At 39.4% G+C, this 23,650-nt stretch overlaps 2 protein-coding genes across 2 annotated transcripts in view; both read left to right on the forward strand.

Moving 5' to 3' along the window:
* Positions 1 to 23,650, forward strand: part of LOC118743426 — a gene marked incomplete in the record, with an annotated part of 206,863 nt that overhangs the window by 180,788 nt on the left and 2,425 nt on the right.
* Positions 11,600 to 14,083, forward strand: LOC118743557 (mediator of RNA polymerase II transcription subunit 1). The gene has a single exon (XM_036476322.1). It carries the CDS (start codon positions 11,600 to 11,602, stop codon positions 14,081 to 14,083), a length of 2,484 nt encoding a protein of 827 aa, XP_036332215.1.

Genomic DNA, 23,650 nt, shown 5'->3' on the forward strand with positions numbered 1-23,650 from the left:
AACACATTGCAACACAAGAACACTGGCGCATACGAATCGAGAGCATCGAAAGTGAAAAAATCCAAGGAAATCATCGATAAACTAAAGTATTATCAATCATTTTATTTGCTGGAATTCGTACAATTGGAATTCGCCGTACAATTTGTACGTTCATACCCTGCCAGCAATTGGAAGTGTTGTTTTATATCGCCTATCGCCACGATGCCACTACTTCGAAACTATTGGAAGTTATTTAATAAGGCGATAGTAAATCATTTCACAAAAAACAAAAAAGCCATTTTTATCGCTTCTCTATCTGCTCAATAAGTTGAAGGCACGATTTTTACTTTTTAAATTTTTATACGAATACGAATACGAAGGCAGCAACTAAAACGAATATAAATAAGATTCGAATACAAACACGAAGACGAAATCGAAGATGAATACAAAGGAGAATACGACATCGAATGCGAAGTGTTATTCGAATTTGGTTGCGAAGACAGAGGCTAAAATGAACGCGAAGGTGAATGCGATGACCAATACGAATACGTTCACGAAGCCAGCGACTAAAACGAAAATGAAAAAACGTTCGAGACCCTTAAAGAACTAAAAAAGCTGCCGAATTTCGGCAATATCTATCACTCCTTCTTTGATTTATTATGTTACTCGACTTTTACCATATGTATATTTTTTAACAGCTTTTTAAATTATGTAGTTGAAATATAGTATAGAACAGGTACTTGAGGTTGTCATCTAAGTCGAAAATGGAAATGGCGTAAGCAACTCTGCGGCTGTGATTGCAAGTTTTAAAGTAAAACGTAGTCCTATCAAATACCTTAGTTACCGAAGAATTTTCTTAAAAACTTCTGACTATTTCGCACAAATTATATTTTTTCTATCGAAATAGTTCGCCGCGACAGCGGATAATAATACGAAAAAATAGCGTTGTCATCGGATTTGATTTTCACCGTGACTTCCGCGATAGAAAATGCTGGCAGGGATGTTTTCATTTGTACATACATACATACAGATGTACTATTTATTTATGTACACATTCATAATAAATTAGAGTTACGAATTGATTAGCTCCATTCAATCGAAAAGCATTAAGAGACATGAAGACGCATTAGTTGCTGAAATGCAAAAAAAATCAAATCAAATGACCATTTATTTAGGTATTTGGGACATTGGGGACATTTGCATTTTGATCTGGCATTATTATAAGCAATCGATGATTAGCATATAGACATGTTACACAATGGAATCTACTTACATATTTTTACATGTGAATTTGTGATATAAATCATCATTGTTTCGTGCCAGGACTTCTGGTGCTGTCTATAGTAAACATTTATGATTACACATATTTTGAATTAGAAGATTGCACGCAAGGAAGCGAAGTAGAAGTAGAAAAATAATGAAAGGTGCAGTTATTGGTCCGCCCTAACACAGTCGGGAAATTGGAGAGTAAAAGAGAAAATGTAGAGCGAAAATATGTTTCAAGTCTAATAAGAAAAATGCTAAAAAACTAATGGCCATCGCTTGAGCAATGGAAAATAGTTGCACGCATAGCTTTAGACTCAAAATTAGTTAACTAATTTTTATATTTTGATCTTATCCTGAACAGTTCTAGGCAAATTAAAATTTTTATAGAGAATGCAATCGGAATTATTTATTTTATAAACGGCTTATAAAATAATAAAGAATCATTACATAAAGTTAAACATAAATCGTTCCCTTAAACGGAGTCAAATTTGGTCGTAGCAACATTTTCCACACATCACAAAACCGCATAAAAGCATTCAACAGATTTTCAGGCCGGTTAGCGGTTTATTTTCATATCATTTATCGCGCATGACACTTGCAGGGGAAACCCCTTTCGCATATTTACTAGTAGTTAGTTGTGTTTAAACGCCAGCTAGCCTAAGTAGTTGGGGGAGCACCCTTACTTGAATACCTACTCACACATAAATATATTTCACATGTCCTTCATGTCTTCCCTACTCACATGTCGCTCGATATCATATTTCGCGGATTTTGGGTAGCTGTGGTTTCTTCATACAAACATATCTTGTGTGGCATCGGAAGGATATGCAAATTGCTTTGTTATGTGATTTATTTGCTTATCCGGGTGAATTCTGCTTCTTCCACTCATTCACTACAGTGCGGCAAACTGACTTGCCCTGCTTTGTTAGTCGCCAGTCGCCATCGCATATGTTGACATACATACACACATACATATAAATCTGTATTTACTTATATATGTAACTGTACAGCTGGATATGGGTTCGTTGTGCATTGTCACGCTTTCGTACTTACACTATTCAAACAAGTATTATGTCCGCGTTTAAAGTTCTCACACCCAAAAAGGCAATGTGCCGAATACGTTATCGCACGCGCAACAAGAAGACGCGCGCATTCGCACGCTTTTCACTTATTCGCATACACACACAAGTGAGCCAGAATTTAAACAACACATGCTAGTTTTTTTTTTCTTCTAAACTCCACAGCAAAATTAGCTTCAAGCTTCACGCGCAACGGCGCTTAATCGTCAAATACCCAGCGCCCAGTTTTCTGCCAAGTTTATGCCATTCCAGCTGTTCGCAACCGCTGCTTCTTCAGTTGTGGTTTCTTAGATGTCTATTTGCTTTACTTTTCGAGCTCAATTTTACTGTTGACATTAATTCCATTTGAAGTATTTTAATATAAATAAATCTGAGCATTAAGGGGTGCATGCATACGTACATATGTACATACATATCGCACACCATCTTCAAAAGTGACACAACTCAAAATTATACGTTCGTCAGAAAAAGCGAAAAACTATTTGGTACCACATCCTAATCATATGGGCACATCCTAATATATAAGGCAGACTTTAACTTAGGTTTTTTTAAACAAATTATAACGAAAATTTGCTCCAGATTCAGCTGAGAGGTAAATAAAAGCTCTGCGTACATTTTTAGTGCATAATTTCAAAAATGCCAGATTTTGAGTTGTGTCACTTTTGAAAATCACACAAACTGTAGCAATGTTTTTGAACACTATCACAAGTTAGTCGCAGGCAATACCCAGCAAAAAATCGGTAATCGCTTTTAGTGGTAACGTGTTCTAGAAGGCATAGCGTTATAATGCCTTCGAATTTTTCCGCTTCTTTTAGGCATTGCCGGTAATGCAAAGTAGAATGTCCAACAATATTTTTTTTATTTCGCTTCTTTGCTTCATTTCGGAGAATGCAAAGTAGAATGCTGCATCGTAGTCAGTTGAAAAATAGAATGAATACCCAAAAATTCTTTTTCTACCGTTACTTTCTGTGGAAATTTGTGTCGCATAAAAATCATGTTTTGCTTTGTTCAATTTGCAGCGAAGTTGAAGTCAGTCAATGAAGTGAAGTACAAGAGTGAGGAAGTACAATTTTAAGCTTAGTTAAATATGCATGTATGTACATACCGATTTTTAAGAAAATCTAAATACCTAAATACATACATACATATGTTTGTATAAAAGCTGATTTATAAAAATTTTAATTAATTTTAATCTTTTAAGACATTTTCTGATTTAAATTTAATATAAATGAGTATGTACTTATCTAGGCATTCTACATTAGTTTCTCTGTAAGGCATTCTTTGTTTGCTTCTCTGGATTCTGTTTATCCATGCGTTCTCCCTTCGTTTGAAGGTAATGCTGCGGGTAAGGGCTTACCTCCAATGACATGCCCATGTTAAAATAAGGCCTTCTTGAAGCGAAAGGGTAAGCGATTCCCATCGCCTAGCTCGTTTCCACTTTCGTTTCTGTGGTAATCGTGTTTTTTGCTGGGTAGTCAATTCCCGCATAGCCAAATTGGTACATCAAAAGATGGTCGGAGATTCCTTGGCTGAGAAGGTTATGGTTCTTCTCACAGCTCACATCCATTTAGAACGATATGCAGTATTTTGCGATATATCGATTCCATTCAATTTGAATCAATTCGGACAGTAAATACTTTTTTTTTTATATACCTTGGCCCCAGGCACAGTAGACACCACCGAAAAAACACATGTGCTATGTAAATAAGCTCAATCGTCTCAGTGGTTTGCGAGTCCATAATTTGCATATCAACAGACATACATACATACATACATATAAGAAATAAATATTTGAACTCAATGCAGAAATATGTTTGCGTGCATACCTTCCTTCGTCCGAGCTAAATTTACTTGCCTCGTACCACCATTAAACATATCTTAATTTTGCGCTTCATTCACTCGTTCCAGCGAAGACTTTTAGCTTTTGCAGCCGCTATAAATGCGCATCTTTTCAGCAAAGTTTGTAGAGTTGTGAACGAGCTTAATGAAGAATAATTTTGAGTAAAAAATCATTGCATGCCCGTGGGCGCCATCAGGCAACATATTTAAGTACACAGAGTGAAAAGAGTAAAAAGCTATTAAACCAAAGGAGATGAATTTAATGTGCATTCATAAGATGACGAACAGACATGAAGCAGATTTAAGTTGATAGTAAATATTTAACTTTGTTGAGAAAAGGCCGATGAAAGGCACACATACAGAGAGGTAGTTTAATAAATTATATTGCATTCAAGCGCTTGTTTTCATTTAGCGGCATTTAATAAATTAGAAAGCGGCATATATATGTATATATGGAAATACTTCTTATTGCTGTTGCTTTAATTTCCCCATACGAAATACATATCGAGGGCAGAAGAATTTACTATTAAATTTACGAAAACAAGATTTCACATCAGTTTTTGTGAAAATTGCAGATAGAGGGTATTCAATATAAGCCTTCGATATTTGATAAAAACAATGCATTAAACGCGCTTAAAAAATTACATTTGCATTTTGGGCGCACCGTATTTCTTGACCAAGGTTTTATGGGTGCAATAAAAATGATATTTTCCCACATCCGTCATTGAGCCTACTTTTAAGTAATGACTTTCTACATACATATGTATATGTACCTATGTATATTTATTTTAAGGCTCTATATCGTTGTAATTTGTGCAAATAGGCTAACTAAGTACCCCCACTCGAAAGCGTTACCGGCATAGCCATCGGCAATTTGGACTTTACCATTCCGCCGCAAGCGTTTGCTGACCAACTTAGCGTTAAGTATCTACAAAATTCAATTGACCCAATATGCTGTGGGTGGTGTTTAGAATAATTTCATGCATAGATTTACATATACATACAAACATTAATACTAATTTATGCAAACATCATCGGCTTAGTGAATTCAGTTAATTTATGTCATCACAAAACTGATTTCATGTGAATATCGTTGTTTTTGTTCTACATATTGGAATTATAGTATTCAAATATTTATGGAATTAGTATTCTATTTGGTTACATTGTTCAAAAGCCAAATTAATTTCATTCAATTTATTGCTTGAAATTTTGAATGAATTTGATTTTGAAGAGGAAATGTAAAGGTTAAACAAATTACTATTCCTAACTATTTATTTGGTTGACATGAAAAGTGTTATTGGTTTCAAAGCATTTTTTAGAAATCATTTTAAAGTCCTTATCACAATGACCTATATTAGAAAAAGGTGAAGGAGGGGTAAATTTTTGTTAAATTCGCAAGCCAGCAATAAAAAACCGCGAAACAGCATAAGATTTTAGACCTCTACATATATATATATATATATATTCCAGAATCTGTACTCGCAAAATTCCCAAGCAAGTTACATACTTGCCTGGGCTAAGAGAAGTGGTTAAAAAGTGTTACGGTCATCTTGTTTGAACTATTTTTTTTTTTTTTAACTTAATTTTAATTATTTTCTATATTTTAAAACTGCCAACCCAAATATTCCAAAAATTCTGAAAGAACAGTATGAAATTTTGATGAAACTTTATTGATTTTTATAATCTTTGTACAAAGTTTGAAATATGGATTCATTTGGTTTTTGTTAGAAAAAAACCTAAACTTTTAAGAAAAATAATTAAAGTTAATATTTGAAAAAATAATAAAATAAAATAAAATTACCAAACCGCTCACCGTGCCGTGGGTTGTTGTCTATTTATGAAAACAATCAAAAAACGACAGATCAAACTGTCTTTGGTAGACTAAGAAGAGGCTAAGAGTGAAAAACTCGGTGTAACTTTGTCTCTATCTCTGGGAAAGGATGAAAGCATCTTTCATGCAGCATTTGAGGCATTTTTGAGTCTGGGTCTGGGACTGGCTAAGAAACAAGCTTGCAAAATATTTGGTGAAGACAAACCATAACTGAGCAAAAAAGCCTCTAAAATGGTAGCGATCGTCCTTAGGCAAACAAGAAGGGGAATCTACTAAATTTAAGTATATTAAATATTCCCTCAAGGGAAAGAATGGAGCTTTGAGACCACCGAGTAAAACGTACATACGTCAAAAACCGATAAGAGAAATGCTTAACTTTAGACATAGTTTCATTTTTAATCCAACCTTTAAATATAAAGTGAGCTTTAAAGTTAAAGGTTACTTCAGAAAACGGTCCCTAAACGAACTAACCTACAAAGTAACATAGAATTTGTTGTTCTCGTTTTTATAGAGTTCCCGTTTCGGAATTATTTTGCGCTGCTTCGGTAACAAAATCGTTTAATTCACTCAAGCAACTTTTTATCCAATTTTCCAGATTTCCAAAAATTGCAAAGATATCACATCTGAACGGCAAGCAATGACTAAATTGATTAGAGTTTAGAAATTAATTTTTTTTCAACATTTTAAATTTGAATACTACATTCAAAAAGAAGTTGCATTCATATTTTGTTAAGGTGAATTACATTTGCCGACGGAAATCCGACTCCAGCGGATGTATAGATATTTTAAAGGCCGACGGGGCAGGCGGTACGCAAAAGAAGACACACATTTACATGAAGACGAGCAAATAAGTCATTTTCAAGAGTTGCACATAGAAACAATAAAAATCCAACAACATAAATATACGAAAAACTAACGGATATCCGTCATGGTGGGGACAGATACAGATAATAAATTGCATTTCTCACAGCAGTCGAGAGGTGAGTTTGTGTGACAAGAGGCGACACGACACGACACGCAGCAAATTGTCGCACAGCCGCCCGTACACTGACGAACTGACGAATTATTTATGGCGCTCGCCTGTCAACTACGGAGGACGCTTTGCGGTAGTAGGATCTGTCTTATTTTGAAGCGGGTTGTGTGAGTGAATGTGCAGAGAAAGTTGTGGTGGAAAGTGTGAAATGTGAGTAATGAACGTGGTAAAAACGAAGTTGGATATGGAGGATGAAACATTTACATAACTATGTCGCTTTGTGAATGCGTTAGCGGTTCATTGGTTAGCAGGTAAACCATCAATCATGTGCGTGCGTGCATGCTTAGTAGGGGGGAAAATAGAATTTCTACATTAGCAATGTGAACAACAGTGAAATTCTGAAAAATGTAATATGGAAATAAAATGAATGTTTTAAACTTGTAAATAACTAATAAACAATAAAAAATTAAAACATTGTTAAATTAATGTTTAAAAATTTACATATAAAAGTCGATGTACATTTTTAAATTGTCAAGTATGTAATACATTCGGATAGTCCATAAAATATCAACATCTAAATTTTGTATGAGGCACTCCTTTATTTTGTTCTACGTAGAAAATAAAGATATTCACGAAAATTTCAAAATTTTTAACAAATTTTTACAGTCGCTGTCACGGCTTGAAGAAATTAAATTTTTTTATTCCCAAAAAATCGGTAAAATTTTGACTTGGAATCTGATTAGTTTGGCATATTATTGAAATTTATTCATATAAATTCATACACGCTTTAAGTTATAGCTGGTCGAAGAAAAGTTTTGGCGATTTCATTGAAATCCAAATTCTCTAACCGTAAATGTTTTTAACTTTGAAATTTTCGTGGCTGTCTCTATTTTTTGATGTTGATATTTTAAGGACCACCCTAAAGTGCATGCATACTTACAAATTTTCTAAATTGTATGTTATTCCAAATATATTCTGAAGAGTTATTAAAAATGTTTCACTCAATGAAACTGGTTCAGTTTGCACTCAACTCTCGGCCCATTCTTCATTTTCATTGTGTGCACATATTTGTCTACTATACTTTCAATTGTTTATTAGATATACCTAATATAAACCAATTCTGTAATTTGCTAAATCATTAAGATCCTTTACAAAATTACACCACGTTTGTATATGTATACATATGTATGTACTAATTGATTTATTGTGATTTCCCAAAAATTTGTTTTATTGATTGATGATAAATTTCGAAAGGTTATATTTCATAGAAAAAATCGTGATGTTTCAATAAGAAATTTATTCGCAGAGAAAGTTTCACCTCAAAATTCGGACAGCTGGCTAGGAGATTTTTTTATCATCCTCCATACATCGCTCTAGTAGAGTTTTTTTTTAGGTGATTTTGAGACCTAGATGGGACTCCGTTCGAATAATAACCAGTCAGAACACCCATCAGCAACTTTAGATGTAATTTGTCTAGTTCTAAGAGCTCCCTAGACCACCACGGGCCGATCCGTGACCAGAAATACCTGGCGACCTTGCACTCTAAGATATTCGCCCAGTCTTCACGGAGGTTATCTAAAAACCATCCACTGTCCAGAAGCAGACCAAAAGTAACAATTCTTTAGGATTGCTAATCCCTCGGTCATGCAGTTATATTCTGATATCGCAGTAACCTGCAATCTAAATATGGCTTATAGCAAGTGATTTAAAGCGGCGGATTTAGAAATCATTTTTGAGTGTAAAAAATATTGCATTCATACGTATCGGCTCCTTTGTTGATGGCGGCTACCTCCGCTTGAAAAATATATCAACGATTCGAAAGCTTAAATTTGAAGTTGTTGAAGACAACGTCATCCCTTTTTTTCATTCAACTTTGATCGACCCGTGAATAATTTTCCATGATATCGGTTTCAGATATTGTATTCTTTTAAGTCCTCCATGGATATAATCTGCTTAGTTCTCCCTACAACAGTGTGTTAAACTGATTCTAGTCATCTGCCCTTGCCGACTGATTTGAGCACAAACGACCTCTAGGGATCCCAACCCCTTATGTGCAAATCGATCTGTCTCTTAAGCGTTTTTGAAAGAAACTACGAAGGACTGATTACTTTGGTATCCCTTAGGGAAACATGTGAGGCCCTAACTGTATTTGGTGTGAAGGTTAATTTGACCCACCTCCATGGATTTGGAATGTACATAGCCCTTTCCTAAGCAGGGAAGGTTATTTAATAAAAAGTAAGAAAATTTCTTTTCTAAGATCATAGAGATAAGTATCTAATTACTTTTATGCTATTTATTATAATGAGTAGCTTTTGTAGTTTTTTTCTCAGTGATTCGAAAAATTCCAAAACAAAAACAAAAGCCTACAAAATCCGAAAACAACCCAGCCTTTTTTATGAGTTCTCTATATCTTGCCTTAAACTATATTTTTTTCCATGATTATTTTTTCCGGAAGGGAAGCAAACCTAAAATTCGTAAAATATTAAATATCAACTCCAAATAACCAATCCCATGTTTCTAAAACTTTCAATAGCTGACCTTAAGTATACTGTAGTATTTCACTTTTTTCATCACCCAAACTTTCCAGTTTTCTTTCAAAAAAAAAAATTTCGTTTATTTGTTTAAATGTTTTTTGCTCAACTATTATCAAATCACTCATTCACTCCTTATAAGCTCATTCACACTCACTTAGGACCATACCTAATTTAGCGCATTGGGTGTGGCACCTATCAGCCTGTCTTCTTCTGATGTATATAAACTGTATGTGCTGTAGAAAGAGAGCACACAAGCACAACGCTCAAAGCGCTAATTTAGGTATGACATTTATATGTTGCACTTTCTTTCTGGCACTGACTAAAATGTACTCTTATTTCGCACTCATTTCTATCGAAACTCACAATTACTTTCCTAAATATCGCATCTCAAGTAATTCTTCCTAAATACTTTTCCTCTTTGGTTCGAAATCACACTCATATGAACGCATTCTTCAATCAGTTATGGGCTCATCGCTTATACACGCTCTCAGTTACATCATTTACACACACACACACTTTCCATCAGCATTCATTTTTTTTTGACAAGTCAAATATTTTCTATTTGTATTTGTGTCACGTGTTTCTTTTTTCTTCTAATTCTAGTTGTGATTACTGTCTTTATTTAAAAGCGAAATGGTTATGTTGAAACAACAGCAACAAATAGAACACAGCTTGCACCAAGTGATAAATGCAAAGTATAAAAAGAGATAGCACAAATTAAAAATTAAAAAAATATATATATAAAAATAAATGTATACTATACTTTTAAAGCCAAAACGAACATCCAACACCAAACCTAAAAATCTAAAATCTAAATTAAAATGTAATTATGGCAAGAGAATAACAAAAGAAAGAGCATAAGAACAAATTAGAAATGCACAAAACTTAAAAAGTTAACCTCTAAGCAAAAAACCTTTAAACTTTTAAAACGACTCAACATTAACTAGAACAGCACTTAAGTCCATAAGAGGTGAGCGCAAGTGGTATAGCTGAATGGGCCGCAGAGCGTTCAACAGCACACCGAAGACACCACTTTGAGTCGTTCGCGAGCCAAATACGCGCTTTATACTCGCTCGCACCTAATCTCATAGTTTCGCTCTCAGATGTACGACGCTCACAGCCGGTAACAACAACATCACCACCCACCGAAACTCGTATGCAGCGTGTAGCTGCTCACTCATACCCACGCAGGCACGCTTGCTTACATCGTATTTCGTAACATAAATCTCACGCGCATGCGCTTCCAAGCAACAAAAAGAAACAAAAACAGAAACAGAAACAGAAACAGAAACCAAACAAAAATGCCAAATACTAAATACATTTAGACAACTTGAGTACATATTTTGAGTAGAAAAATTTTGGCTAATGCTATTTAGATTTATTGCTCGCTCGCTAGCTCACTCACTCACTCACTCACTCAATTCAGTTATACGCTCAAATGCTTGAACGCTCAAAACTCAAAGTACACAAATAATCAAATACAAACTTTTAAACGATATTTGTGTATCTGTGTGTGTGTGTGTACGCTCACGAATATATATAGATTTTGATATTGCTCATACTGTAAAGTAATTATAAATTATATAACCAAAAGTACGCACCCAAGCAACCCAGCTAGCAAAGACACCAACCACCATCACTAGAAAGCACCTAAATATCAATTCAATTTAATCGCCACTAATACCACCAACACTAATTTTGCTTATAAAGTCCAGTCCTCCACCAGCACCACCACCACCACCACAACCACAACCACAACCTCCAGCCAACCTTCAGCTTTTTTTAATCCTCCAGTAACGCAAGTAAACGCAAAATTACCATCACACCAACGCACTTTAAGTGTCACCGTAAACGTAAGCGTAAACGTAATTATCACCGCAAACGTAAACGTAAAAGTAAAAGTCACAGTACAAGTAAAAGTAGCAGCCACCGCCTTGGTCGTCACCGCCACCGTAAATTTTGTTTTATTTGTACACCGTAACCGTAACCGTAACCGTAACTGTAATTGTAACCCTTCCCGCCCGTCAAACCCCAATCCAGCACCACAATTGCACATTACTATAATAATAGGCACCCCTACTACCACTATTACTACCGTATGGAGCGCGGCGCCAGCGGTAGTAGTCACCATCATCCGCATGCTGCCGCCGCCTCCACCGCTGCTGCTGGCCACAGTTACATGACCCACCACGGCGGCTCCGCCACCGCTGCTGACGTCGTCGAGTATGAGTACAACGCGCCGGGCAAGTCCTCCTTCGACAATCCCGCTACCAAAAAGAAGCCACCCAAACTGAAAGCCATCAGTCGTTCGCTCTCAATGGCCATCGATAATTACGCTCCGCATGTGGGTAGTGGCGGCGGCGGCGGCACCAACTCACCGCCGACGATGATGTTGGACGACTCGCTGATCGTCGAACAGCCGCTTATACATCGGTCCGCATCGCCACTACCACTGCGCTCCGCACCACCGCAGACGCTTACTATACCCGCGCATCAAATGCATGGCGGCGACGGCAGCCGAGCCGTCTCGCCTGCACTCTCGGCACGACAACAACACCACCACCAGCAGCAACACAGCCTACACTCGTTTCAAAATATGGTGGCGCGTCAGCAGCAGCAACAACAGCAAGCGCATCACCACACGAGCTCGACAAGCTCGCCTACATCGCACGCGGTCAGCCCGTTGCCGGTGCGTGTGCCGCTGGCGCACCAACCGGACATCTACTTGGTCAGCAGCAGCAGTCTGGGTGAGGATGTGGGCGCGCTAGGTGGGGGCGCTCGAGGCGGCAGCAGTTCGCCCATACAATTCATCGATGACTATATGCTGCCGCCGTCGTCGCATCGACATACGGTCAGCGCCACGCACCCGCTTAAAAAGAATATGTTTCGTCGCTCTGACACCATTGACGTTCATCCGGCTTCCACTTTTCAGATGAAGAAGACCCACTCGTTTCACGCACAACAAGACTCTGCCGCCACAATGGATCAGATGTTGCTGTCCGCAGCAGCCGCTGGCGCTTCGCAGGGCTCCTCGGCGTCCTCGAGTAGACGCACAAGTTCAGTGCGTGGCAATTTCTTGATGCCTGGCCATCCCGGCGGCGCAGGCAGCAAAGAATTGAGTCGTTCGCCTTCACCCAGTCGCCGGGGTTGCCGTTCACATCGCTCCTTCAACGACCCGGGTCGCCGGCCGAGCATCAAACCGGAGTCGGTAGTCGAGTCGCAAATACGACATCCATCACTGAACGACGAACTAATGGAGTCATTGGAGGGCCGTTCGGCGGCGGCGCTCTTTCCATCCAAGAATCTCTCCCTGGAAAACGAGCTCTTCGTAGAGTCACGTTCGCGCAGCAACAGCAGCACAAAAATGGAGGATGTTGGCATGGAAGTAGCCGCAGCTCAGCGCGCCGCTGCCATACTGCTAGCGCGCAAGAGCTCAGGATCCTTCGAAGACGGCAGCGGCACGGCAGCCATGGTGCACAGCGGCACTCACCCACCACCGACGGCATCGAGTAGCCTGAAAAAGCGCGGCGAGCACCCGCACTCGCGTCAACATAGCTCGCAGAGCCTCGAACTCGATGGGCGCCCATCAACCTCCGCTGCAGCGGCGGCAGCAGCGGCCGCAGCACACGGCCACCAGCCACACGCACTGCAGCTGCACAGCGCCGCTGCCGCAGCCACCGCCGCATACCATTTCAAACGCGGTGCGCAACACGGCCGCTCTCTCTACCTATCGCCAAAAAACCTCGAAGAACTGCAGGTGCATCAGCGTTCCAGCGTTCTAGCCGCTGCGGCGGCATTCCAGGGCACCAACGCCAGCGCCAGCGTCAAACAGGCAAAGGCGCTACACAGTGCCAGCATGCGTCTGCGCACGTACCGCGAGACGCTCAGTGCGACCAAGAAGTCAAAGAGTTTCATCGGCGACAGCGCCTATCCACCCACCGCAGTGTCAGGCAACGACTTCGAGCTCACATCACCCCACCGACGCAACAGTCGTCCATTGTCCAGTGCGGTTGGCGGCACCGTGGACGACATCAAGCGCAGTCCGCGTCCTCTAGCGCTCACGCCGACCTCCGCTGCGGCAGCCACCGCCTTCATGGACGAGAAACGTCCTTCCTTCGAACGCAAATCCTCGCTGACGTACGAACTCGGTGACGCTGCCTTCGAGCAAGTGCTGCGGCCATTCCATCACAAGGTGGCGGGGAGAAAAGCCTCCATGAGTGGTGGTGGTGCACACAAGGCGCTCAAGAAAAAATCACCCAGCGACGAGACCGACGAAGACGAGGAGGAAGATCGCAAACGAAAACGAATGGTGTGCATTTCTGTAATAGTGTTCCTCTGCTTGGCATGCGCCAGCGCACTGATAGTGATAATCATGCTGCAACACTCCTCCGGCCAGTCGTCACACCAGCACGGACCGAGCAAGAAGATTTACACGTACACACGGGAGACGCCGGTGCATTACAACGGTACGATATGGGGGCTAAAGTGTGCCATGTTCGATAGGGGCGTGGGCCGGAAGAGAGGAAGATGGGAAGGGGATGGCCGAGATGGCAGCAAAGAGATGGGCAGGTGCCGCATGTAATTAGATGCCACTACCACTGGAATTGTGGTGTGGACCTATGAGCTGGTCGTCCGCGCGCTGCTGGAATTGTGAGAATTCACTGACCCGCATGGAAATGGCACTGAGCCTTCAACAACCACCACCACACACACACACACTCTATCAACTGCTCTATCAAATGAGACACCGATACACACATACGCACACACATCGTCTTTAGTTTCCATTGTCATTATTATGCAAATTACGCCTTGGTGGCGTTGCTGCAACCTTGCGGCTCGCATACGGGAGAATCTGCACACGTCACACTGGAAACAGTTACACTCTGTCACACATAAGTGTGTATGTATGTGATTGCGCCAGTAGTTGTGCGGGTCCCACGTTCAGCAAACAATACGCAGCGGCTCCCCAGCTGCGCTCATTCACAACACATTTCCGTTACCGCGCGCTGCGACCAGTTCATCCGCCCACCTAGGAAAGAAGAGTATTTGCTTGCAGTGCTGCCGACCCGACCACCGACGGCCCCAGCCCTACTTCCTCGCTTCCACCCATCCGTTTATGTACATATGTATGTATGTGTAATTGTGCAAGCCCATATGTGTATCCTTTTTCAGAGGCTTAAAATGTAGGTTATGCGAGGCTGCCACTGCCACAGCCACAGCCACAGCTGCTAGCGCCCAATACTGCCACCGGTAATGCCGTCCTGCCTGCCCCTCTGCACTGTTATGCCACTGTTGCTTGCCACTTGTGGTGACATTGGATGCGCGCTGGCTGCTCGGTTGGCTTCTGCCGCCTGGTGTAACGTGTAAATAATAAACTGTACACAGCTCTAAACAAAAGGCAAGAAAATAACCAAAAAAGTACGAAGAACAAAAAGTAGCTGATGCTGCAGTAACGTTGCAAGTTTGAAGTCACTTTGCAGCTCGGCAGAGTACACAGTGCAGCCGCATGACAATCAACACTGTCGGCATTTAGGACAATTCAGGCACAAGGCTGGCTGGCAGCAGTGGTACTCTTTTTCAGGTATTTAGTTGTAGCAGTGGCAGTTGTAGTTGTAGTTGTGCAAATAGTGATATTAAAGTGAGTGCTAAACAAACAACAACAACAACAATTAAAGGTGAACAACAACAAGAAAACATAAACATAAACTGCATTGAAAGTGTTGAAGTAGTGTCGGTTGAAAATTTATGCAAATGACAGCTTCGTAAGTGAGAAGCAGCCAAGTGAATGTGTGCTGCTCGAATCGTATTTAGTAGATGAGTGTTTTTTATGTATGTGCCTGTTCATTGGCCCGAAAGAGATACACGTCTACACATATTGACAGTGTAGTCAGTGCACTCTTTTTGTGCTGATAAGGGAACCAACTGACATTTAGCAAATTTACTACTAATTTAGATTGCATGGTTGCATTCTTTTTACCACCCTCACGCCACGTTTTGCTAATCCAAATTTAAAGTGTTTTTGAAAAATAGTAAGTCAGTGCTAATTTCTTAACACTAAACAACTGTGCGTATTTTCCGTACATTTATGAAACCGAAAATAGGCAACTCAGCCGATTTCACTTTTGTTTTTCTTAATTGAAAATTTATTTCCTTAAAAAAAAATAATTTTTTTTATTATATTATATGTATCTAAATTTGTCCAAGGTACAAAACAAAATAATGCATGAAGCGCATAAGAAAAGAGGGGCTACGGGCCACAGCTGTCAACTTTTTTTTAATAGTACTCTTATGTCGACATTTATTTTCGTGGCGACAGGGCTACAACGCGACTGTGGTGTATTCAGATTTGAACATTTTTCTATTTTTCTTCTTTTAGTTAAACTCATAGAAATTTATGATGTCGCTTCCGCATAAAAAAAAACAAGCGTTTAGATAATGAAAGTAAACAATTTACAGTTGTGTCCTGTGGCGCATGGACCGTCGTTTTCAATGTGTTTGAAGCATAAGACATAGTGAAGGGATTGAAGGGCTTTAAAGTTTTGACAACTCGGAGGGTATGTTTTAAAAAATTACTATAAATTAAATATTGCAGGAAAATTTTACCTCACTCTAGCTCTCCAATGGTACTTTTGGACTGCCAAATAAATTTAAAAAAAAAAACATAAGCAATACATTTCTGAAGCTGATGCCAGATAAAACTTTTATCGCTTTGCGTGACATTTATAACTTTGCCAGCGAAGCGCCAGACGCAAAAGGTATGCCACAATCTACCTGCAGTTGATCCTCGGATAACTCGGACTTAATCCGGATCAATGCTGCCGTCTGTTTAAGCTTTTGTCCGTCAAAGCGAAGCTCATAAGTTTCCTTCAGGGGTGGGCAATCGAAGTGTTACCAATTAAAAATGCTATCAGGTGTGTACTCGAATTGAGCGGGCAAAATTAATTCTGAGAATTTAGCAGCATTCGCTCTCAAGAAGACAAAATATCCACAGAAGTACGAGAACGCAAACGTACGAGTCTGTACGTAGTGGACAGGACGTCAAGGTAAATCAGCACATCTATCCTTGTGCATGAAAACAATTCGGTAGAAATCTTTGGACTTTTCACCATCGCATAAAGGCTGCAAAATTCAAAGCTTTTTAGAAAAGAACTTCCCAGGTTCATTTCTTCGCAACAATGGCCACCATATTCACAGGACTTAAACCCAAAGGATGGCTACTTCGAACAGTAATACATTTTTCTTACTCCTTGACTAGTTCTTATAATGAACTGATGTTTTCAAATGAAAAAAATCAAAATAGCCAAAATTATAGCATTTTTACAGGTCTACCCCTGTATTTTATTTTTTTAATTTAGTCTCTGATTAACTCAGTGAGAGAGGTAAGTGGATCAGGATGAATTTGTTTACACAAACATTTATTCAGGCAAAATATCGTTCGGTAGGCGCTGTGGCCAACAGTTACCACCTTTTCACGGTTGTAAGTCATTCAGAGTCGATACGACTGTGGCTTTTTCGGTAAGAAAACTTCGGAGGAGTTTTTGGGGGTTGCATCAAGCGAATTCAACATGTTTTGGGATGCGGCACTTGAGAAGTGCATGTGCCTAATTTCTTTTATCAAATTTTTGCACAAGCAGCTTTGCACATAACTTTGTATACGCGCTTTATATCCGGTTTGGTAGTAGTTGATTTGGAGTGTAACATACCTTTAGGCACTACGTGTTGCTAGTCGCTTAAACGGCTTCTAAAAAGGGTCTGATATTGTAGAGATAAACCCTTGCAGGTTTCAAGATTGGCATGAATATCATTTAGGAGTTCGGATTAGGACTTTCAGGTGATAGAATTCTCTAACTGTTCTACTTAATTGTGTACAACGACAAAAAGGTAGCAGTTCTTTTACAGAGCCATAGATGGGCTAAGATTGCGTCAAAAACCATAAACTAGTTATGAACTAGCTTACTTCTAAGTAGTTTTCTTTGCTGCTCAACTTTCTGATTTGCCTTTCGAGTTACCTACTTATCACTCATAAATCACTTTATGCAGAGCACAAAAACTTTTTCCCGTCGACTTACAGTCAGTAATCTTTAAGGCTACCACATTTCTCGAGCTCGCCCTATATATTGAAAGATTGAATGCAAGCCTATTGGAGTGAAATACTCTCTGTATTGCCTGTTGTGAGCCTCGTTTCCTTTAAGGTTTCGGCTCGCAATCAACCGATGGCCGCCTCATATGGCCTGAATTCTCAACCAAACTTGAGGCACTTCGAAAGCTGACATGAATGCTGTTGATTAAAGAAACCCAAAACGGGCTCCGCGACCGCCGCCCATTGGCATCAGAAGAGAGCATATCAGCACAAAAGAATCGTAGTTTGGACTGGCAGAGCACCCTGACGTTTTAACCGATGTGGAGTGGGAGAACGAGAGCTGCTAAATACTTAGCTTATCTTTAGCTGCGTATTCTCGTTCTTTCCGCTCATTTCCACTGGCCTTGCGGTTAACACATTACCTCCTTTAAGAATTTACCCTTACTTTTGTCAGTTCTATTTCTTCCCTCAAGAGCTCAGTCTCAACCGAAAGGGACTTTGAGAGCTTTGGGCTTTCCAATCCGTAAGTTGGGACTTCTGGCAAACTTTATCTGAGAGTGATTCACCATTCGGGAAAGTGTGTGCATTTAATTCGCTTGGCGCTTATTATTTTCCGTCCAATGTCCTTGCCAATGTCTTAACTAACTACCGCCTACTGTTGTTAGTGAGCAGTACGATCAACTCATCGCATCTCTGTCGTCTTTGCCTCCGAGGTAACGCGGGTTTTACTTGATGTCTTCTGCGATGGCTGACACTTCGCTTCAAAATCGTTCAACTAAAGTATTTGCACATTTCATGAATCCCCTTTAATTTTTTACCGTCAAACTTTCGCAGCCTGTTTGTGTAGTACATCGCAGCGCTTACGCCTGACACTTATGCTGTTGTGAATTTGGACTTTGGACAACCTGCCTCAACCGCACATCTCGCTCCGCCTCCACTCCCGCATAAAGACTTTTTCAACTTGCTAATATTTAGTTTTTTGTTTTTGCGCGGCAGCTACTTTCTTCTCTTCTTCGCTAACTTTTTTGTCTTTCTTTGCACTAATTTTTCGGTACTTCTTTGATGTTTTGTCGTGCTTTTAACTTTTTTGAATTTTAAGTACCTTTTAAGTCAAATGTTCTCCAGACGAATGAATAAAATGAAGAATATGAAATGCAGAAGCCGAGAAAGTGGCATCGTTCTTGTCGTTCTTCGTTCCTGGTGCCGTTCCTCGTCCGCACAGTGCCGACTTTTGAGTGGCAGTGTTTAATGGTGCGGTAAAAGTTTTTTTCCCTAAAAGTGTTGCGGCGTTGATGCCATTGGCCGGCGTTAGTGTGGGGAGGCCAGTGTGGCGGTAGGCGAAGGGGAAGATGGAAATCAGCTTGCATGTTGGCGACAGTTGAAATTGCATAGTTCTTTGCTAAGTTTGAGTTTTTGCGTTGCCATGGCTTATTATTCTGTACAGGTGAAAATGTGTCAAATAAATTGAAAATGTTCAACTTTATTGAACGGGTGCTAATAGCAAATCGAAGTTAAACTTTCACCGTTTTTTTTTTGTCAATTACTTCTTACCTTTTTGCGCCTTGAATTGCATAGCTTGAAAGTGAATTTAATTACTCTGAAGTTTTTTAAATTTTAAGAAATTTAAGATTTTTTTTCCCCCAAAATGGATTAAGATTTTCGTTTGCGAAAAATGGAAAACGAATGAGGTTTAAAGTGGGAGAAGCTCAAGGAGACTCGGATTTAATCTCAAGCAAAAAAAAAAAATGTACTGAAAATCGAGTCGGAGCCTAGGCTCACTTTTCATGAACGAAACTCATTAAGCTTAATTAGTTTTTTGTAATGTTGATGTTGTTTGCTTTCAATGTGTATTTCTTGAGGTTTTTTGAGAATTATTTATCAGTACCTTCCGGTCTCTGTTTAAAATTAGAAATCAAAAAATTTATTAAGTTACCAGAAATTATTTGGGCCGTTGAAGTTTCTTAATAAGCCTTGAACACTGTTAAAAATAACTTCCGCCCCTTTGACGAATTGTGGTAATATACTTGGACCTTTATAGATAGGCCGATAGACCAAACCGTGAAACTCGCTCAACCTACCTTGAAAGTATACTGACACCTTCACTAAGTGTTCTTCGTCAAAAAGGAAACTTTTCAAGCGTTACTAAGTCTTCCACACTTCCAAGGCCTCTTGGATCCCTACATTTGTGCTTTGAACGCAATAAGTTTCTTGTGACTCTCTAATTCAAACCAACTTTTAAATCGCTTTCCTCTTTTAGCCATTGTTGAGCGTCAGTGTTAGATGTAACCAAAAATAAACATCCTACAGTCAAACTACTGATCCTCCGGTAGTACTAGCAGCTATTTCATGGCCGGCGGAAACGAGCACTGCTGATCTTCCTCACCAGCCCTAGCTCGGCACCACTGCGAGAAGTCTGAAATAAGGAGTAAGACTCGGAGAAACACTTTGAAAAATACAATCTCCAATACAAATTGACCCACTCTAACTAACATAGTTACGTATGTACATATGTATGTGTTTGCATGTACATATCTCCCATATGCTTCTGCAGCTCAAAGTCGTCTTGCAAACACTTGTGTTCTTTTCTAAAACCCTTCGCCCACTCACTTCATTATTGCAACCCACACAAACCATAATTCAACTAGAATGTTTTGCTGGTAGAAAAATCACTTGAAAATATTTCTCAACCAAACTTCGCCACCCAAGATGCTTAAGGTCTTTTACTTTACGGTAGAAGAATCGCACTCAGCCGACAAACAAAGCACACACACGTGGAGCCAACGTAAGTAAATGCCACAAAACTGCTGCTGCTGTGGTGAACCACAGCTAAGTTGCTTCGTATAGATGCCTAGACACGCATACTTACACATCACACATTGCGCAAACAGACAGACCGACAGCCAGCCAGCCAGCCAGCAATCCGATAAAACGGAGATACATTGTTCAACGGTCGATCTACTTCTCACGTTGGCCGACTGCTGACTGCTGACTGCTGGCCTTTGTAATAGTTTAAGCCATTTAAGCCTATTTGCCCACAACAAAAACTATAATTGAGTGAAAATTGGCAGCGTGCGCCAGTCAGGTCAGGTGTGCGGGTATGTGTGCGGTTTGCATGGAACTGCATGTTTACATTGCGCTCAACTTTGAAGTACAACTTTGAGCAGCGCACAGCAAACAAATTAACAGCTCGCTTAAGGTCTGATTATGCATAACTACTTCGCATAAGTTCGCAATAAAAATGTAACTTAAGGAAATGTGAAGCAAAATCTAAACTCAACAGATGGCTAAGTTTTTAAAAGTTCTGCTAAATTTCTGGGTAATGGAATACATACACAAAATACATACGAAATTGCAATTTGAAGTTTATGCAAAGTTATGCAAAGCTATGCAAAGTTATGCGAAGTTATGCAAAGTTATGCGAAGTTATGCAAAGTTATGCAAAGTTATGCAAAGTTATGCAAAGCTATGCGAAGTTATGCGAAGTTATGCAAAGCTATGCGTACTATGCATAATCAGACCATTAACCACAATGGCTGCCAAGCAACCAACCAACCAACCAGCCAGGCAGGCAGGCAGCCAGCCAGCCAGCCGAACCCTAGCAACTTGCAACAGCTTGCCACAAGCAAAAGTTTGCCAACAACACTCGATTGAGATACTTCATCATGCTGGCGGCGTTTTTTGCTGCCACTATTTATCTAATTGAATTAACTGAAATTACTCACACAAATGTGGGTGTATATATGTATATGCATGTATGTTTGTATGTGCGCTCAAAATTCATTGGGTTTTTCATCTTTTGCAAGCTTCGTTACAACTTTTGTGTGTGAAACTTATCCTTTTTTCAAGGCTCGTGGTACGCAGTGTGTCAATATATGTATATGTATGTATATGTAAGTGTGTACTTAAGTATGTCAAAGCGGCATTAACAGCTCTGGCAGCCCGCTTACAAGTTCGCATGCATAAATGGAATTAATAAAGCACAAAGTTTTCGCTCATATGATATTTATATAGTAAATAGTACAACATGGGCCACCACCCGGCTCGCTCCAACTATGCGCAAAATTCGTCATTCATGGCAACTTTGTGGAGCACATTTTTTTTTTCAGCTGTACTCTTCTATCTACTTAGTATGTGCATACGTATCTATTATGCAAGTTGCTGCACTTCACTTTTCCGCCACAGAGCATAATCCGCGTCCTTCTGCCACAACCACAACCCGCTTGTTAGCCCCTCTTTTATTAATAACTTAGTAATCTATTTTTGGGATTTTTTTTTTTTTTTTATTAAGTTTTACGTTCGGTTTTCATGCTTTCACTCACCGAAGCCAACGTGCAAACAAATTTTTAATTAAATTTTCAGTAATTTGTGTGCACACACGCGCATATACTATATATACTATACATACAATACATACGTGCGTAGTGTAGTTGCTCTGGCTCACACATACACAATAGATAGTAACAACCTGAGCAACATTGACATACCCGTATGTACATTTGTATGTATGTATGTATATGTAAGTTTGCATGCGTGTCATTTTTTAGTGGCTGTGGCATATTGACATACTCGCTGCATGCCACAGCAGGAGCAAGTAGCAGCATCAGAGCAGCATTGTGACACCTTAAACCAGGCATTGTAGCGAAAATTGGCAAACTGAAATTTTGTTTTTGTCAATGGCGATTCTCGTTTTTTTTTCGTGTGGCACTTGTTGTACGTGTACGTGTGTGTGTATGCGCTGCTTGGTGTAGCGTCACAAAAGCAAACAGAATAAATAGTGTGCAAATTAATTATTTTCACCGATGAGGCGAGGTTAAAGATTGATGATGAATGTAGGAAAGGAGTGCGAGACAAAGAGGCAGAAGGCGGGTACAGTGCGCGATTTCTCTCAAGCTTTAAAGCAGAGACTCTAACCATGAAGTCGTTATTTTTTGATTTTGAAATCGAAAAGAGAGTGAAAAATGGTCGTATCGTTTTTCGGAGATACCAGATTCAGTCCCGTATTTATCGGACTAATTCTGATAAAACTGTAAAATAATAAAAATTCTATCGGAGCGAGAGAGTAACAGAGGGATAGTAAAATAACCAAAAATTCTTACAAGTGCATTAGAATCTGCTCAAACAAGTAATTAAATATTTTTCAACAAGCATTATCAAAACATCTTCGCCCTAAGAGAGTACGTCATTTGCTCTCTCAACAGTGTTCTCTTTTACCAGTTTTACGAGTTCGGAATCGCTTTGAAGTAAAGTGTGATAAAAAAATTATAGTAAGGTCGGATTCGAACGGGATTGCAGCTGCCATTAGAATCCTCTTTCGTTGTAAAATACAATTTCTCCGTGACTAAAAAAAAAATTGTACTGTAAATACTGTAATTTTTTTAAGGCGAAAATAAAAAGAGCTTCGCCTGCTACTTCTGTTGAACAGAAAATAACCGATAACCCTGTAGGGAAAATCTCTACTTTGACAAAATGACACAAATAACGCCGAAACACGTAGATTATGGATATGTATACTTTTTTTCCCAGATCGGGTCATTTTCACGAAGATACTTTCATCTTCATGAAAAAAAAAATACAACTTTAACAATTTTTTTTTTTTTTTTTTGTTTTCATTTATATTAAAGCCAGTTCTTTTGCTTAAAAATCAAGCAACTAACGATGAAATTCTATGGACAAATAAACACTTTTGGAATGGTCAAATGAAAATGTGCAATAATTTTTCGTATGTTACTCATAGCGTATGAGTAACCTTTTCCATGTTAAAGTTTGATTTTTTTTTTCATTCGCAATGCAAACTTAAAATGAAAATGATTTAAAAAAGCGGTATACAGATCCGAAAGCTATGATCAAAAATTAAGTTAACGTGTCTCGCAGTGTTTTTGGGTCAATTTAGTGTCCGTACAGTCTAATTTTTGCTTTTTATTTTATACGCGATGATAATAAAAGAAAATACTTGTGATTTTCCCTTTTTTTGGGCTTTTCCTTTCCTTTTTTGGGTTCCGCTGGAGTTTCTGCTTTGTTTTTCAGGAACTTTTCATATTTAGTGATTTTTCGGTACTTGTCGGGAAT

The sequence above is a fragment of the Rhagoletis pomonella genome, unplaced genomic scaffold, assembly GCF_013731165.1.
Source record: "Rhagoletis pomonella isolate Grant_MI unplaced genomic scaffold, Rhpom_1.0 Rhpom_scaffold_00007, whole genome shotgun sequence".
NCBI classification, from domain to species: Eukaryota; Metazoa; Arthropoda; class Insecta; order Diptera; family Tephritidae; genus Rhagoletis; species Rhagoletis pomonella.